General features: G+C 41.9%; 1 protein-coding gene and 1 non-coding gene across 3 annotated transcripts in view; both read right to left on the minus strand.

Annotated features, from left to right (window-relative positions):
* The window catches only part of LOC117959254 (ras-specific guanine nucleotide-releasing factor RalGPS1-like), an 86,430-nt gene extending 70,280 nt beyond the window's left edge, over window positions 1–16,150 (minus strand). The window contains exons 1-4 of one of the 2 annotated variants that reach the window (XM_034896263.1): window positions 15,820–16,150; window positions 12,091–12,215; window positions 3,044–3,148; window positions 1,129–1,179 (exon numbers count right to left, since the gene is read on the minus strand). In XM_034896263.1, the coding sequence (XP_034752154.1) occupies window positions 1,129–1,179; window positions 3,044–3,148; window positions 12,091–12,147 (213 nt within the window). In that variant the 5' untranslated portion in view covers window positions 12,148–12,215; window positions 15,820–16,150. The remainder of the gene's footprint in view (window positions 1–1,128; window positions 1,180–3,043; window positions 3,149–12,090; window positions 12,216–15,819) is intronic. The other variant, XM_034896262.1, reaches the window with a different exon arrangement.
* A 2,964-nt stretch (window positions 16,151–19,114) lies between these two features.
* On the minus strand, window positions 19,115–19,255 carry LOC117959930. Its single transcript, XR_004660041.1, has one exon. It is a non-coding gene; the product is annotated as a U4 spliceosomal RNA (small nuclear RNA).
* Window positions 19,256–19,334: the final 79 nt, after the last annotated feature.

Genomic DNA, 19,334 nt, shown 5'->3' on the forward strand with positions numbered 1-19,334 from the left:
CACACATACACACAAATACAATGTTATAACTCTACCGCTCTGCTTAAGGGGTTGTGAGTTAAGGTAAAGTGTGAATATTACAACGTGTATACAGTGCAACTGCCTGCTTTTTAGAAATCTGCAGTAGAAGCGGTGATGAAGTAGCAATATCCCCAGAGCCCGGTTTGTCTCAGGAGTTCATAAGGTTTGTCATAGCCCATTTCATGGTCACCTCTGGATAACAGGGTTTGTAAGATAAAAACATTCAGGGGAAATCAAAGGAAAAAAATGAATTGTATTGACATGCAGATGGTGTTAGATGACAAGCTGATGTACTTTTTTCATGTCATGTCTTCTTTCAACCAATGACTGGAGACCGGTTCATTAATGGAACATAGTATGTTGGTTTCATCAAGAAGATATGGAAAACAAGAATGATCTGGAAGCTTTAGAGCCATTGACAGTAGGGGGGCTCCCCCTGGTGGATAATATCTGTTGTGATTACAGCTCCTGGTCACAGACATTCAGAAAACACGCACTAGACTTTGTTGGATGGACAAAAGCATGCTCACCACTGACAACCATAGCCGTTGTAAGAAAAAAAATGTGAGCCCATGTTGAATGAGTAAACTGGACTGTTTACCATGCACTGTCTGACATTCATCTTGAGTTGATATGTAATAATCAGTCCCTAATGTCTCTACCATCTCACACAGAAGTGACTGGAATTGTATTGAATAGCAGAGTGCAAGGAGGGTTGTCAGTGAACCAATGTAACCAATAAGACCAGTCTGGGTTCATTCACTGACAATGGTTGGAAAGGCCATTCTGGCAGCATAAGAAGTGTTTGAAACAGAATTTCTTCAGTGCAGATGGGTATATCTGTGAGGGCTTCCTACATAACATTTGGGATTTGATCAAGCTCTGTTGTATATGGAATCTGATGCAAATGACTCAGAAAGAGTTTGAGTTGAATCATCATAGATTACAGTATTATTTTAACACAAACACCAACAATACATTATTGAGAGGTTAAAGTGCCCCAAAAGTGAAAATGGCTTTCCTACAAGGTGAGAATGAGTAGTTAACAGTTTGAAGTGGAATTGAGGCTCAAGAAACCAACCACCTGACAACATGCATCTATCTTACCTCTGGATGAATCGCTTTGAAGACTGGAGCATCCATCAGGGTGATTTGGCTCTGATATCAAAAGAAAAAGAATCCATATTATCTGTCAATATGCAGGAGATTAACAAACAGTAAGTATATGTATAGTGCATATGACATGAGCTGAATGAAATAATACAAACACTGGCCCAATGCTGCAGTGTGAATAACTGCTAACGATCAATGATGATTGAGTGTCTGAGGCTGCAGGATTCAAGTAGTGCTGAAGTGGTAACAACCTTGGTTGAATGCCTTAAGTTGTAGTTCCTGTAGTTTTAGTAGTATTGGTACTAAACCCCCCCTTAAATCTATTGTCTAAATAAAGAGGAAAAAAGTTGTGTTGTTGTGGCAATACAACAAGCAGTGCAAGCAGCATTCAGTGCACTCTGCCAATCCCAGATTGAAGAGGCGAACCAAAGAGGTGGGAGGTTCATTAAGATGAGGCTGTGGTGGTGGACACTGAGTCTTAGACCTGGTGTGGATAATAGATCTCAGAACCATATCTGGTTCTGAACCAAATGCACTCTGCTGCCACTTGCCACTGATTTTGTCAAGAGCAGACTAAATATTTGAAGCAAATATATAGCAACAATAAAAGTACTTAAAATATAATTAAACTGTTACAATTAAACACCTTGCAGCCAGTAGAGGTTTTTAATTTGGCATCAAAAAAATCTAATTTAGGGTCCTATTTTAACGATCTAAGCGGTCCGTTCAAAGCGTGTCCAAATCCACTTTTGCTAGTTTGACAGCGAAAAAAAAAAAGGTCTGTGAAACTGGCGCTTGGTTCTATAGGGTTTTACGTAGTGTCTTCATTATCAGAGATGCATTCTGGGTAACATGCAATAAACCAATCAGATGTCCTCTCCCATTCCCTTTAACAGCAAGGCGCATTTGGACCTCGGAACATTGCTATTACAATAGAGGATTTGCACCATATTTTTATTTTTAATCTTTTGCATGTCTGTGTGCTGCTGTGCTTCCCTGTGTGTGTGTTTAACAAGAATATGGTGTGTACCTGTGTGTATTGAGCAGAGTGTGTTTCCCTGTGTGTGTATCAAGCATAGTGTGTGTGCCTGTGTGTGTATTGAGCATAGTGTGTGTCCCTGTGCGTGTACAAGCACAGTGTGCAGAGTCTGTGCACGAGCCTAGGCACATTTGACTAATTTGCTGTTAAAAAAAACAATGAAATGTTTTGTTTTTGACATTAGAGGTTTTTGTTGGTCAATGGCAGGATCACTTCCCACTGCTTCAAGATAGCAATACGCCCAGAATGCACCTGAACACACCTCCCCTTAAGACCAGCACGCCCAGAATGCACCTGAACACACCTTTCTGTAAGCCCATGGGTGCAAAGAAGTTCGCAGGTGCATGTGCTGTTTAAACGACGTGGGCTCTTGACAGGAAACCGACAGAAAGTGTCGGTCTTAAACTAGCTAAGACACTTGCGTTGGGCTCTGTGGCACGCTGCGTCGGGTACTAAACAGGGATCTTAATTTTACAATCAGTCTTCGCCTTCAGTTCATTAAATGTCTTCCGACAACTGGAGGCATCAGGACACATGCTGATAAATGTAACATTGTTCACCCCCCCTTTATATTAAATGTAACAACCACAGACTGCAAAGCAAAATACATATGGTCCATCTTAGCTTGTTTTTCTGCGGCTTATGCTCAAAACGTCCAATGTGCACCACAGCATTCTTTTCAACTTTGGACTTATTGTTAAAATGCATTACAGGGCAAACGCTGCTGTCACATGAAGAGTGTATTTTAGAGACATAATATCAACCTCCCTGTCCTCAACATGTGAGAGTACGTATTCTAATAGTATGCTTAGGTCTTCCAGGTAAGATCCGATCCGGCTTGTATGCTGCAGAAATACTGAGTGTACTCACAGCAAATTCCTCCGGTGTGACCTTCAGCACATCAAAGACAACTGCATCGTAGCTCTTGGCGTAGTCAACGCAAGACTCCTCCAGAGAGTCCGAGCTGCTGCTGGCCTGAGAGACAGACATTATTCATATAACTACTCCATACCTGTGGAACCAGCTGCCAGGAATCACATGGTGAGCATTTGTCATCCAACTGTGTACTGTGCCTTGTCTTGTTGGCAAAATGTAGTGCATCAAATATTCACTTCTTCAGATTCCTAAATTTGTCTTTTTACTCTGCTACTATCAGGCCTTCATGATGCTAATGGCAGTGATGCCGCTTTGGTTTCTCTGCCCACCTGCTCAGCAATTTGGTCAATGTATTCTGTACATTGTCCTTAAAGGGTTTCTTTGGTGTGCCAGGTGTAGGCCGACCTTCCTTAAATTGGGAGTATAGGATCAAAGTTGGTACTGCATTATTGTGGTGGTAATACTGAACTTGTGGGCTTTCTCCAAACACTGACGTTGGTATTTCTGTCCTGCCAGTTGATATTCAGAATTGTCCTTAGGTGTCTTTGGTGATGTTGTTTGAGGGCCCTCAGGTTTCTGCTGTAATTGGTCCATGACTAACACCCATACAGCAGGGTGGGAAGGAACACTACTCTGTAGACCAGGAGTTTTTTTTTGGGCCCTTTGGGTCTCTGTCCTACTCCACAGGGCACCATTTATCAGTTTAATGATGTGCAGCGTGACCCAAAATAAAAACTTGAAACCATTTTACCACGACCCATGGACCTGCATGTCAATCACTGGGTTATTAAGGGGAATAAAGGAGTGAGTAGAAACAGCTGTATTGTTACTGGCATACTGCCTTTTTTAAATAACAAGAATAATAATGCATATATGCAATACATTCTATTTTAGCTAGCCTGCTTAATTCAAAGGGCTTTTGAACAATAATCAATAAAACAGACTTGTAATACATGTTTAAAAGGAAAAAGAAATACTGCATACAAAACACATGTGGAACAAGGCATTTTAAATGTTTTAGAAAGGTACTCTGTGGAAATGTAACATGTTTTCTACTGGTAAGTAGGGGTGAAATAAAAAATAAAAAGGAATCGATACAACATATTATCGCAATATTTTCAGTAGAAATACTGTAGTAACACTGTATAAATACACAGGCGCCAAGTACCTCTTGTTATATATGTGTTGGTCAGTTTGTCCCATTTTGCAGCAATAAAATTTAAGTGATATGAGCAAACAGAGAAATTTATCTTTGTAGATAAAAAAGATGTTTAGAAAGTTTCCTTTTGGGGACATCATTGGAAACTGGGAAAAATTAGAAGTTGGAAAAGAAGTTATAAATTGCAATATAGTGCAGAATATTGCAATATGTTTAAAATCGCAATGCATAAGTATGGTGATGATATCGTATCGGGAGGCATCTGGTGATTTCCCCCACTACTGGTACAGTGAGGAAAATAAGTATTTGAACACCAAGCTATTTTGCAAGTTCTCCGACTTAGAAATCATGGAGGGTCTGAAATTGCCATCGTAGGTGCATGTCAACTGGGAGACATAATCTTATAAAAACATCCAGAAATCACAATGTATGACTTTTTAACTACTTATTTGTATGACACAGCTGCAAAGCATTTGAACACCTTTCTATCAGCTAGAAATTCTGACCCTCAAAGACCTGTTAGTCTGCCTTCAAAATTCCCCCCCCACTCCATTTATTATCCTAAATTAAATACACCTGTTTCAGGGTTGTTAGCTGCATAAAGACACCGGTCCACCCTGCAATGCCCAATTTGGCTATTTACGTTTGTCATGGGTGTGATTTGGGTGTGTGCGGTAGGTCTGTGTAGGTAGTTGTTTAATATGTCACCTGCGCACCTGTTCGTGGGTGTTAAGTTTGTGGTTGTTAATTGGAGTTATTAAAGGGAATCACAGGTGAGGTGGATGGGAAATCTGGATCCGGGAAGCCACATAGTTTTTCAACCTCAGCTGTGTGAGAGTAATGTTTTTAGATCATGTTGTTCTTGGCTTTTAATCAATCAAGTCGGTCTTTTTGTATGTGCTTTTATCAAAAAATGTGTACAATAAAGGATTAAACGTACGACGACGGCGGACCTCATTATTTGCACCAGCAAGAGTTGGAAAGGGCTTCAGATTTCACCCGGTGGCATTAATTGTGGACAGATTGCCACTACATAATGTTGAAAAACTAGCTTCAAAAGACTGAACAATTAGATTTGCAAGAGAAAGGCCGCGCTTCATTCCCCCGCGTCAGCTGAACCCACCCACTTGGACTGAGAGACAGCGCTGCGTAAAGCACCACAGGAGAATCACGCTAGGACAAATTAAGAATTGTTACAAGCTGTGTGGAAGAGATTGGCCTTCTCATACAAGGGATACAGGTACATCCTGCTATAATTCTTAATGAAGCTTTCCGCAGTTCTGCTAAATCAATATCAAAATGAGTGACTTGTCTGCGGCTGTCAAAGTGAAACGGAAAACGAACGTGGTAAAAGATCGGTCAAACTAACAGCCAAAGCACTGGAATTATAAATAATCTTACAATCAAAAGGAAAGGAATTTCGGGATAAAGAAACTGTACAAGCTAACAAAGGAAGTTAAGCAATTGATGCTTTCAAAGGGAAATGTGTCTGAGGTACAAACAAAGTATGAGATGTGTTTGAAACTTTGTGTGGAAACTGAAGAGTTACATGACATATTGAAACACTGGCTACCTGAGGATGGAATGTCAAAACAAAATGAATGGTTTGAAAACCAAATGCACAGAAATAAAGCAATAATACAAAACATGGAAACGTGGTTGCTTGACAAAGGGAGCAATTATAATAATGATGATGATGATGATGATGATGATGATGATGATGACGCTGCATCAAACAAAACTGTTCTCAAAACTGCACCAGCCACAACTGTGGTCACTGATGATATTGGTCCAGGGGACAGTGTTTCTAATGTAGGTTTCAAAAAAAGGTCATCAACTGGCCAGTACAGTCATAGGTCTTCAACTTCCTCTGCATGCCTAAAAGCAGAGTGGAACGGGCTGCTCTCATGGCTAAGGCAGCTGCCCTTAAAGAAAAACATGAGCTGGACGCTCAGGAGGAGCATATCCAACAGAAAAAGGAACTGCTGGAATTGCATTGTAAAATTGCTGTTCAAACTGCAAAGGTTAATGTGTACAAAGGTTTGGATGTGCAGAGCTCCAGGGCTCACTCAGATGGAATGAATTTGTATCTGCTAAGCTTTGAACGTTGCCAACATATGCCACCAGACAGAGGATACCAAAGAGCAAGGACCCTTTTACAAGAACACTTTGGAAATAAACAAAATAGCCACTGCATACCTGGAGAAAACTCTTGGATGGCAATCAGTAAAATTGGAAGACATTGAAGCTTTGCAAGCTTTTGCTTTGTTTTTACGTGTTTGCTGTAATACTATGGAGGACATCAGCTACATGTCAGAGATGAATATGCCATCCAATATCCGTGCTCTTGTCTTGAAGATACCGTATAAAAGCAGGGAAAAATGGAGAAACACTGCTTATGAGCTTCAGGAAAAACACAGTCGCCAAGCAGGTTTCAGTGATATCATCATCTTACTTAAAAGACAAGTGGCTATTGCTTCCAGTCCACTCTCTGGAAACATTCAGGACACATTTACCTCAATACTTAAGTGTAAAGAAGGAAACAAAGTCTCACAAGTATGTGTTACAGGAAAAGGAAGCAGTTTTGCTACTACCATCACAGCTGGCAATTCTCAACATGAAACTCAAACGCAGAATGAGAGAAACTTACCTGATGTACCAATTAGAGTATTGTGTCTGCTGTGTAAAGAGGATCATAAATTGGAGTTGTGTCCCAAAATGGAGAAGTTGCAGCATAGTGAAAAGATTAACTTCCTGAAGGAGAAAGGTTTGTTTTGGGTGTTTATCTGCGGGACAAATTAGCAGGGATTGTCATAGGCGTCATTCCTGCAACTTGTGTAATCTGAAACATCCTAACATTCTTCACATCCATTCAAAGGAGAAGAAAACCAATTCCGAGGACACACAGCAGGAAGCATCAGGGAACGGACATGCAGTTTCTCCCAAGACATGTGGCCATATAAGGGCCGGAGCACAGGACAGTTTCTTGGCAATTGTGCCTGTACAGATTAAGGCAAAGAAAGGAAACAAATTGCTAACCACGTATGCATTCTTGGATCCTGACAGCACAGACACTTTCTGCTCTGAGCAACTCATGAGGGAGCTGAAGGTCAATGGAAGGAGTGCTAAAACTCTGTTAAGGACTATGAATCAAGAAACGCTTGTTGACAGTCATGTTATCTCAGGACTGGAGATAGCTGCCCTTACTGGTACCACCTACTTTGAGCTGCCTGAAGTGTACACCCAGTCTAAGATGCCTGTGTCGCATGACAACAGGAAGACTTAAGAGCTTGGCCAAACTTAAGCTCAGGGGAAATTCCTGTAATTGATGCTGAGGTGGAGCTTTTAATTGGGACCAATGTTCCAAAAGAGATGGAACCATGGCAAGTGATACACAGCAGTGGTGAAGGTCCTTATGCCGCCAGAACCTTACTCGGCTGGGTTATCAATGGACCCGCAAAAGGAGGCAATGAGACTGAGAGCAGCTGTCCCAGTATTGCAGCCAACAGAATAACCATTGCTCACAAAGAGGAATTACTGGGAAAGCAACATAACCACAACTTCAATGAGAAGTCAGCGGATGGCAAGCCAGAACCGTCCAGAGAAGATCTCAACTTTATAACGATCATGAACAGTTCAGCTGAACTTAACAGTAGAAAAGAAAAGGAGAAGAAAAAGAAAAAAGGAAGGAAAAGGGAGAACAAGAAGACCAGAGAAAAGGACCACAGGAAGCTCCTGGAGGAGATAAGGCGGGAGCAGAGGCTCAGACAGGCCAAACTGGCAGAGGAGCACAAGGAGCAAAGCTGGGCAGCCATGTCTGAGCTTGAGAAGGAGCTGCAGCAGATAGAGGCTCAGTACAGAGACGAGTTTGGAGATTCATCAGAGAGTTAGGAAGAAGAGTTGGAGATTGACCCAATGGAGAAGAACAGAGAGAATGGAGTACATGTCACTGCTACAGGAGCGGCAACTAGGGGTGATCCGAGTATCCGACTGAAACGAGTATCCGTTACGGATAAAGCACTTTTGCCGAGTACAAGTATTTTATGAGTAATATGAGTCAATATCCGTGCTCGGATTGAATACAACTCCTCAACTGGCCGTGCAGCGTTCTGTGATAATCACAACGCCTCCCCCCCGCCTACAAACACGCTCGGATCAATCTCACACACACACACACAACATGGAGAAATGCGCTCCCGCTCCCTCTCTCTCTCTCTCTCTCGCTCCTGCTCCGTCAGGCAGGCAGTCAATCGGGTCTGCGGATCTGTTCCGTTAACGTTTAGGGTTTCTTCAGCTTCAGGTTTGTTTTTAACTTCGGTTTACATAGTTACATAGTAAGCAGTAGATTTCTGGTGAACGTGGGTTTCAGAAATGCTGCTCGGTTTAAATGCAACTCCCATTGCGTCTCTGCCATCGGAGACTTTTTTTTTTTACTGTCAGCTGCCCCCCGCCCCCTCTCTCTCTGTGTCTCTCTCTTACTCACACACACACACACACACACTCATATACCTGGTGTGGAAATAAAAAAAATAAAAAAGAACCCCAACAAAAAAAATCACACCGATAATAAAAATAAAAAGTTTAAAAAAGAAAGTTATATTGAGTATGAAAACTCTTGTTCATTACATTTTGTTTCATAATTGCAACCGCATGTGTTGTATTCATTGTTGCAAAACCATTTGTATATAGTTTGTTTGTTACCATGACAACACCATTCATCTGAAGCTTGATGCTGTCATGTAAATGGTTTTCAAATCAGCAATAAATATAACAATTTTTGATCAACTCATATCAATTGCATTCTTAAATAACCCGCACAGGTTAAAGCCCAGCACATTTCAAGAGAGACCGACCCAATTCCGGTTTAAATTTGACCACTTCCGGTTTAGGCCCCGCCCAGTCCAAGTACGGATCCCGATACAGATAATCCATGTGGTAAACAGATACAGAGACAGATAATGCTGTACTTGCTCATCCCTAGCGGCAACGGTGGTCAAAAGGACAAAAGGAGCATTGTTGCAAGGGACATTGTTCTTGTGGCAGACTCTACTGCTCCTCGTGGATCCTGGCTGTTAGGAAAAGTGTTGCAGACCTTTTCAGACGCACAAGGACTGGTGCGATCTGTTAAAGTCCTGACCAAATGTAACATACTTGAAAGACCGATCACAAAGATCCGTCTTCTACTGGAGGCTGATAAAGGCTTTTGTAAAGCAGAAAATCTCTACCTTGGGGTTACCTACTCCATGAATACTTACTGGACATGAACATTGACTAAAAATGCACACTTGCACTATGGACATCATTAATTAATTTTGTCATTGGCTCCATTACTAATGTGGGAAATTGTTATTATACAGTAACAATTAGGGGCCGGTGTGTAATGGCCAATTTGGCTATTTACGTTTATCATGGGTGTGGTGTGGTTGTGTGCGGTAGGTCTGTGTAGGTAGTTGTTTGTTATGTCACCTGCGCACTTGTTCATCGGTTTTAATTGGAGTTATTAATGGGAATCACAGGTGAGGTGGATGGGAAATCTGGATCCGGGAAGCCACACAGTTTTTCAACCTCAGCTGTGTGAGAGTAATGTTTTTAGATCTTGTTTTTCTTGGCTCTTAATCAATCAAGTCGGTCTTTTTGTATGTGCTTTTATCTAAAAATGTGTACAATAAAGGATTAAACGTACGACGACGGCGGACCTCATTATTTGCACCAGCAAGAGTTGGAAAGGGCTTCAGATTTCACCCGGTGGCATTATTTGTGGACAGATTGCCACTACACACACCATACAATCAGTAAGAATCCAACTACTAACATGGCCAAGACCAAAGATCTGTCCAAAGACACTAGAGACAAAATTGTACACCTCAACAAGGCTGGAAAGGGCTACGGGGAAATGTCCAAGCAGCTTGGTGAAAAAACTGTCCACTGTTGGAGCAATCAGTAGAAAATGGAAGAAGCTAAACATGACTGTCAATCTCCCTCGGACTGGGGCTCCATGCAAGATCTTACCTCATGGGGTCTCAATTATCCTAAGAAAGGTGAGAAATCAGCCCAGAACTACACGGGAGGAGCTGGTCAATGACCTGAAAAGAGCTGGGACCACCGTTTCCATGGTTACTGTTGGTAGTACACTAAGACGTCATGGTTTGAAATTATGCATGGCACGGAAGGTTCCCCTGCAAACCTGGTGAAAAACTACAGGAAACATTTGACCTCTGAAATTGCAAACAAAGGCTACTGTACCAAATATTAACATTGATTTTCTCAGGTGTTCAAATACTTATTTGCAGCTGTTGAATACAAATATATAGTTAAAAAAATCATACATTGTGATTTCTGGATTTTTTTAGATTATGTCTTTCACAGTGGACATGCTCCTACGATGACAATTTCAGACCCTCCATGATTTCTAAGTGGGAGAACTTGCAAGACAGCACGGTGTTCAAATACTTATTTTCCTCACTGTAGATCCGTCCATCTAACGTTTTATTCTTGAGCAGGATAAGTCCTTAACTACTGGCCCCAAATTATTTGATGTGAATGTAGCAGCAGCAGCAGCATACTCATCATCATCAGGTCAGAATCTGTTCCAGACAGAGATGCTCCAATCATGTTCTTTACCACATATTGTGGATAAGCATGTTTCTGTTGTTGTTTTGCAGCAGCTGGTGTAGCTGTACAGTATCAGGTGAGTACCACTGCTTTGTAGTGTGTCAGGCTAGGGCTGCACAATTATGGCCAAAATGATAATCACGAATATTTTCATCAAAATGTTGATTCGCGATTATTCTCACGATTATAAGTTGATTTTAACCGAAACTAATTTTATTGTCACATAATCTATTTATAACTGCAAAAGAGAATGTGATGGACGCTACTCACAGACGGCTGAATCATTATGAACGGGTCCAGCACGGGTCGAATGGCGAATACATGTCGAGTGTATGAAACGTCTGTATAGTCACTGCGCTGCATTTTTGCAAACTATGATATTCTGGCCATGTGTCACATCTCTGGCCCAGGTCCAGGTCCAGGCCCAGGTCCAGGTCCAGGTCCAGGTCCAGGTCCAGCAGCTCCGTCTCACACGCTGTTACTCTACCAACTGAAGTTAGTTGCATTTAATAACTTCTTCTGAGTTCTTCGCCCTGGCGGCCGCGATAGCAGAGTTACCATGGAAACACTCGTACAAATACAGGTTTACCCTTCATACTTAACATTATACAGCTGTGTTAATAAAAAATTAAAACTGTGCACAAATGTCGGAAGTGTGGACCGGCGCTGTGTGGCCGGGCTGCGCGGAGAGTAAGAGGAGAGAGATGAGAGATCCAACACAGGCACGACTTTACAGACAAAATGCGTCATGCAACGCAAAATTAAACCATAGCCATAAAACAGCATTGCAGCGGATGTGAGGACATTAGCACCGGTGCGTCCTAGAGGAACTAACAGCTAACAGACGCTACTAGCACCAACTAGCACTGGTCACTGCTGTTGTCTGAAAAACAACACAGACGGGACAAAATGTTGCGTTTACTGGTAAACTGGTAAACCTTGAGACAGACGTATAACCGACTGCTATCTGTTGAGTTTTCCTCCCGTTACTCTGTCCTCTGGGACTGTCTCCATCTAGGAGAATCTTGGGAAGTCAAAATTATGATCGCGATTAAAATTTGATTAATTGTGCAGCCCTATTTTAGGCTGTGTTAAATTTGAATATGGGGCCGCCATCTTGTGATGCCACACTGTGTTAAACTGTGCATGCCATGGTATTTACCTGCTTAAAAGTAAAGATAAAAAGTTCTTTAACCAATGTCACATTTTTTATACAAACAAGGTTATCTTAAGTTAAAGACACAGTGGAATCAACATGCATTGTTCGTACCTCAGATGTGACTGAATGGATGCTGTTGCCATCTGAAAGCCCATTCCTGCGATACATGCTCACAGAGGAACTGCTGGGATGCACAGGTCAGGGTGACAGAGGAGCACATATCCTCTCATCCATGCCTGGAGACAGAAGAATCTTTTCCTTATTAGATAGCTTTAAATGTTTGCCATGGTTTTAGGGAGTATAAAATGGCCAGTTTAGTGGAAATGATGATTTCACTGAAATCTAGTAAATCACACACAAACAAACAAACACACAAACACACACACCAGGGGACTATTGGTTAGAGGGGAAGAACAATCACCACCTACAGACACATCCAATAAGAAAATGTTTTATTCATTTATCACCAACAATAACTGTATTTGACCAGTAATCAAGTTATATTCACTCCAAGCCTGTTGTTCTGCTGTGCTTAGCTGGTCTTTATTCAGACTCTAACGTAAGTTATGATAATTATGTTTTACGCAAGTCTTAAATTCACAAGCCGTACTGTTCTATTGGAATTTAAGGTTTTTACAATTCAATAGCTTAATAAATGTTATTTACGTCATTGGTTTGTGGATTGGTTGATCCCTTTTCATCTTAACACATAAGCCTGGCCTTTTTGAAAGAACTCTTCTTATGTTGACTGTATTCATGTGTTGTGCTTACATGCTGAATCACATGTCTTCTGCACACCAGTTAGTTTTTCATGATTGCTAAGACACATTTCTTGGAACCCTCATGCATTCTCTCAAAACTATAAACACAAAATCAAATTCTCAAACTATATTCACCAAAAGCAGACTCTGCTAGCATAATCAAACAATGTTTCAGATCATAAACACTCATCAGAGACCACAGAGGCCAGGGCGTGTATACACAAAGAAAACAGGGAATATAGTAGTACAAGTACTACAATACTAAATGTCAGTATATAAGGCACTTGTAGAACAATGCAGTAGTCAAACTGCAAAAGCCCAAAGAACAACGAAATCCAAATGAAAAGTAGATATGGTGAAACCACTAAATCAACGTTCCCTGCTCCAGTGCCCCCCCCCCCCCCACCTCCCCATGCACTTTGAACTGGCTGATATTCTCTACGATTGGTTTTATCAACTAATTAGAAATATGTGTGTACAATTTTGAGTGTGTTGTAGTTGTGTTTAACTTTTGCTGCCCGTGGTAACCATTCGGTGTTTTAGAGGGTGTCACTGCGTTTAAAGTTTTCCCAAAGAGTCATTGATTGGACTAATGGGTTGACGCCACTGAGCATTTGATCCAGAGCATGGGGTTTAGTGGTTTAGCTATTCAGAATTACACACATACACACGCACACTTGCAATCTCAGCTGCTGGTCTTTCAAAGACGGGAAGCTCATTTTTGGCCTACATCATAAAAATTGACTATATATTTATAGTATTATAAGAATATACACTGTTAGCATTGTCTGCAATTGTGTGCAGTTTGCTAGCTAGTTACAACACTAGCTTAGCCTCGGGGAGAGCCGGGACAGTTGAAACACTTTTTAATTAAACGTAATTTACAAAGCGGTCGTGTCCCACTGAAAGCTAATATTTTGGACATGTGTCATCTTTCAGATAAGACGATTAAAAATTGGATTGTAGATATCTGAAATTGTGTTTCCTAATAATTATATTGCAGATATTCAGACATTTTATAACATAAGATTGACTTTGTTGAACCCACACTGGATCGAACTGCTGCCACTTCAAGTCAAGTCAACTTTATTTGTCACTCTACAATATGTGAAGACATACACAACATTAAAATATACGGTTCTCTCCGACCCAAGGTGAACTCATGAATGAGTAGGCATAATTAATATTAAATAAGGTTGTTGTGTTGAGCCAGTAGCTTTTAATTTAACACATCTACGTGGCCTACAGAAATATAATAAATTTCTATTGGAATTGCCTATAGATGTATAGCCTCTGAAGTTAATTTGAGCGGATCCCCTTTCCCACAGCAGACAGCTGTGTCCAAGCTGCGTCCAGCTGAGTGATAACCTCACATAGCTTATGTTGAACTTACAGGCTGTTTGAAGTTGCCGTTGCAAGAAGAAGATGCCGTTGCAAGAACGAAGACTGACACCATGGGTGGCTGTGTCGATGCCTGCTCACAACTGGCTACTATAAAGCACGTGTTTTCCAAACGTTTTCCGTTATCAGAGTTATATCTGTAGCCTGTCATTCCATTATTAATTTGATTTCAAGTCAATATGAGATACTTTTACAGAGATATGTGAAACATACTTTCTAAGGTGTTCGCACATGTAATGCTTGTGGAGATAGCTGTGGTAACGACTCATGCCAGATTAACTTTTGTCCCTTCGATCCCGTTGATTGGGTTTTCTATTTAATTCTATTTCTATTTAATTTTACGGACGGGCATCCTTGTTATGGTAATCCAAACTACACATTACTACTCATTCATCACATTTGGACACGAGTCACAACTGTCAAACTCCCGTACTAAACTAAACTAACCCGTTGGGCCCAGTTTACAGCTAATTTAAGTGTGAATGTCACTAAATAATAATAAGTGTTCGTGGTTTACAGTAAAGACACAGCGGTAGAGACCAACCATACACTCGCCAGACAACGACTGATATTTTCGTAATGAAAAGGGCTCATTTGTTCATATATATGTCTGATCGGGTCAGAACTCCTGTCCCAGCAGCTTGATCCCACCGTAATGTTTCACAAGACCCCGACAAAGCAATGGAAAAAAGAGGAGAATTGATCGGAATGGTTTACTGCAGCGGTGCAACACATATCACCAGTTAACTCAAAAACCAGTTAAACCGAAACACCGGAAGTGTTTTCCTCATTCAATGGTTTTATTGACATTTCCAAAATTGCTTGTATTAAAAGTTTTATGTCTAAAAACGAGCCAACCAGCTACAGTATGAAAAGTGAGCATAAAGCATTTGATTCGGAACAAAAAAAAAACATTTTTAAAACAGCAAAAAAGGTAGAGACCATGGACAGAAACTAGACTTCCATGGCAGAAGCTCGGTCTAGTTATTTAGGTTTCGCAGCTACGGTTAATGTTACTATGGTAACAGCGAGTTATACCAATCTGAGATGTTGCTGTTAAAAACACACTGTAGGTAATGGCAACATGTGACAGAACGGGGGGGGTTCTACTTAGGTCCCAATAAACGCTGTAGCCGGCCCTGCACGCGCGCGGCACACACACACACACACACACACACACACACACACACACACACACACACACACACACACACGCGGACACACACACACGCGGACACACACACACACACGCGGACACACACACGCGCGCACACACACACACACGCGGACACACACGCGCGCACACACACACACACGCGGACACACACGCGCGCACACACACGCGCGCACACACACACACACACACAGGTCTGCGGGGATGGCCATCCTCGCAGACCTGAACAACACACGTGACCACCATAGACAATCAAAGACCATAGCAGCCATGTCCGTGAGTCAGCGCGGATCTGTCCGCATCCCACGTTCTGTCCCCGCAGCAGGTACGGTTACAGAGCCCGGCCCCGAGCTCACAGAGCCCGGCCCCGAGCTCCCAGAGCCCGGCCCCGAGCTCACAGAGCCTGGCCCCGAGCTCACAGAGCCCGGCCGGCCTTCTGCGGCTGCTAGCTCTGTGTGTACCCCCCGCACACAATACAGCATGCTAACGCTCTGCGGTGCCTACCTCTCCGCCAGATACCGTCCCTGCCGCTGTCCCCGCCGCCGCCGCTGCTTTAGTCAAACAAGCGACAGTCTGCGTCCACATTAACACGAGCCGAGCCGAGTTGATTAAACCACAGCAGTGTCCGGGGGGGGCTACTCCTCCTTTGAGACGAACATGAAGCCAAAGTCGCAACGTTTGGTCCGCAGGGTCCACAAACCGTGCGGGACACATTAGACGGAATCATGAGAACATGGCTGTGGCGAAGCAAATTATCTCTAGTCGCAACGTAAAAGTGAAAATGAATAAATCTCGACAGCAGGAAGTGACAGGTAGGCGCACTTATGTTTACAGACAGGTTTATTGCCTAATCATCGCTGGGCTCCACAGAGAGCTCCCGCCTCTAAGATCAGCCGGCCAATCAGAGCGCAGCATCCTTCAGACGCAGGTGCATCTGTGACGCCTTCATTAGCTTCCTGAAGGCTCGTACTTCACAGCTCCTCAGAGGTCCGTTCATAAAATGTCCTCTAGCAATAAGGTTTGACTGGGTGATCCTAGATCACCCAGATCACCATAGATCTATGGAGGATATATGTATTCATAATTCAAATTGAAAGTCCAAGGAGAAATGAAAAGAGATACAATTAAGAATGTATAATCATCCCATAACTGAATTTAAAAAAGAAAAAGGAAACTGAAAAAGCAAAGATGTAAAAAGTGAAATTTAGAAGGCAACGCTTAAATATAAATGCTCAAACTGAAATCTTACATTGAAAATTGCAATGAGAATAAGACAAGATAAACATCAAATATGAAAGTTGACAATATGAAAGGGGAAAGCTTAAAATGAAATAGGCTACTTAAATTAAAATAAAGAGAAATCATTTTATTTTGGCCTTTATAATCATCATCTCCTGGTGAGACCCGCACATCTGCAGGACGCTGACTGGACACTTCCTGTGTCCCGGTCCGCACGTTGCCATGGATTGAACTAGTCATGCATGCCACATAACAGCTAATTTAACCTAGTTGGTCACAAAAGGCAGCTGTTAGCTGCTGTGAGAAAACAGTTAGACCTTTTTAGTGCTGGTGATCTTGTGTGTGAGGCCACATGGTCAGACAGGACACCTCAGAAATAACAGTCCTCTCTACAGCCCTGCTCCCTCAACTTGCTCTATTGTCGCCATTATCAGGTGGTAGACAAGGCGGTGTGCTGCCCTGCTGTCCCTAAGGTACCAATGCAGCCGCTCCATTTTAGACCCTCCCACCAATCTTTGCGACACGCCTCCTTATGTACATACACAGTGTTGAAATTCCTATTTTAATTTCTCCGTTTGAAGATCTACATTAAAAGAAAGATAGGTGGGCTAAGGGACCTGGAAGCTATAGTAAATATAGCTTATAAAAATAAAAGCCAAGCTTTCAGAATGGGCATAATATGCAGCAATAATGTTATCCCGGGGTAACGTTAGAAGAAAAAAAATCAATCAATAAATAGGCTGATATGAACCTAGACCGAAAGAAATATGTTAGCATCAGTAGTTCATTATAGTTATTTAATATCGTGCCTATCCACATATCCCCAGCCCCGTTTAATGAGCGCATTGTTTGGTTCAATACAGTTGGTAGTATAGGGTTGTTACTGTTAGTGCTATATAATGTAATTAAATTAATATTTAATGTGGTTTCCACGTAATGGACCAAACTGCCCCCCCCCCCTTTCTACCCGCAGATGGCAGTATTTAAATGACTGACTGTATTGTGCCTTTGGTAACTGTTTTAAGTCAAGATTACTGATACAGATGTATTTATTGTACACCGCTGTCAGCTTCTTAGCAGCTTAGTTAGTTAGTTAGTTAGTTAGTTCATGTTTATTGTCCCCATAGGGAAATTAGGTTGCAGATCACAAACTCACATCAGACATGTCCTGATGTAGGCCATCTGGCCCAAATAAGCATTTACCAGGGTGCTATACACTGCGTGAATCTTTCTTCGCTATACACATTCCAGTGTGTATAACACACTGCACTCCCATTGTGTCATGCAAGTGAAGAGAATCCATACACACTAAACTTTTATTCAACGTATTTACCACACATGCTTTCAAAGGCATTGCATGTGCAATCTATGTCTGTGAACATTTGCTGTGAATCCCTAAGGTTGAACATTTTACAATGTCCTCAAAAGGAAGTCCAAAAACATAATTACATTATGAAAAACAGGCTGTCAAAGCTGAGTACATCAGCAATAACTGCAACAAAACGTTTCCAGTGACTTGTGAACAGTCCTGCTAATTGAATGGATGGATCTTTGTCCTCTGGACAGAACAGCTTCAGGTCCTGGATGTTGGTGGGGGAAGGGGGGGGTCCTCACATTTGCTGCTTGATTCCTCATCCATCCTCAACATGTCGATCATTTCAAGGTCAGCACTTTAGACTTGGCCATTCCAAAACATTAATTTTATTCCTCTTTGAGGAAGGTGGGTGGATTTATTTTGTCACAATATAACAGGTTATATAGTATAAACTATAAATTGAGTTTGTAACTCCTTTCTGCTACATAGCAGACAAAATACATTAACATACTGTAGAAGCAATTATAAAAATAGTAAACAGAAATAAACTAAAATCAGGGAAGCAGTGCTGAGGATGAATTAGAGTTTAAGAGTCTGATAACTTTGGGGGAAAAGCTGCTCCGCAGTCTGGAGGTGCGGCAGCAGAAACTTCTAGATCTCTTCCCAGAAGGCAGCAGGGTGATCAGGCTGTTGCTGGGGGGGTACTGTCCTTTAGTATCCTTTGGGCTCTGCGCATGCACCTCACCGATATCACTGATGCTCGGGAGATGGGTACCAAAGATCATCTGAGCCGTTTTAATCTCCCGCTGCAGAGCCCTTAGGTCCTGGTCCTGGTCCTGGGACATGCACATCCCACGCTAGTTTGTGATGTTTCCAGTCAGGATGCTTTCTATTTATTTTACCCACTATTTCAATGTAATGAACAAGGAATTTGTCTCTAGGGACCAAACCTTTTTTATTTTACTAAGCTGTGAGCATGGTAGCTTCTGCTGTACATGGGGGCATTTCAGAATGGAAGTCAATGGTGACTGAATGACTTTTGCAGCAAGCCTCAAGCGGCCATTCTCGGAACTGAAGATCAGGCCATTGGATAATGGCTTGAAAGTACTACACCCTTTGGATAGAGAAATTTGATCATTCTGCTGAACTAGGACAACATTTGATAAATACATTTTGGAAGATGCTAATAGTTCTCAATAACTTCATTATTGCTGATTTGCTTTTATTTTTTTACAGAAGGTAAAGTCTCCCATGAGACTAACAAAAATTGCCAGAACTGACTATATTTCAAATCATCTCGGCGGGGTATTGGGTTAAGTTTTCAACCAGCAATAATCACATCTCAGTAGAACCTCATAGACTATGAAATTGCCGCTGCGAAAGGATGCCTTGAGGTTCTCCAACATTAAACTGGACCTTGTTCAGCACTCACAACAGACATGGTGCATCATTTCTTCAACCTAAG

Source organism: Etheostoma cragini, chromosome 16 (assembly GCF_013103735.1).
Source record: "Etheostoma cragini isolate CJK2018 chromosome 16, CSU_Ecrag_1.0, whole genome shotgun sequence".
In the NCBI taxonomy this organism is placed as follows: Eukaryota; Metazoa; Chordata; class Actinopteri; order Perciformes; family Percidae; genus Etheostoma; species Etheostoma cragini.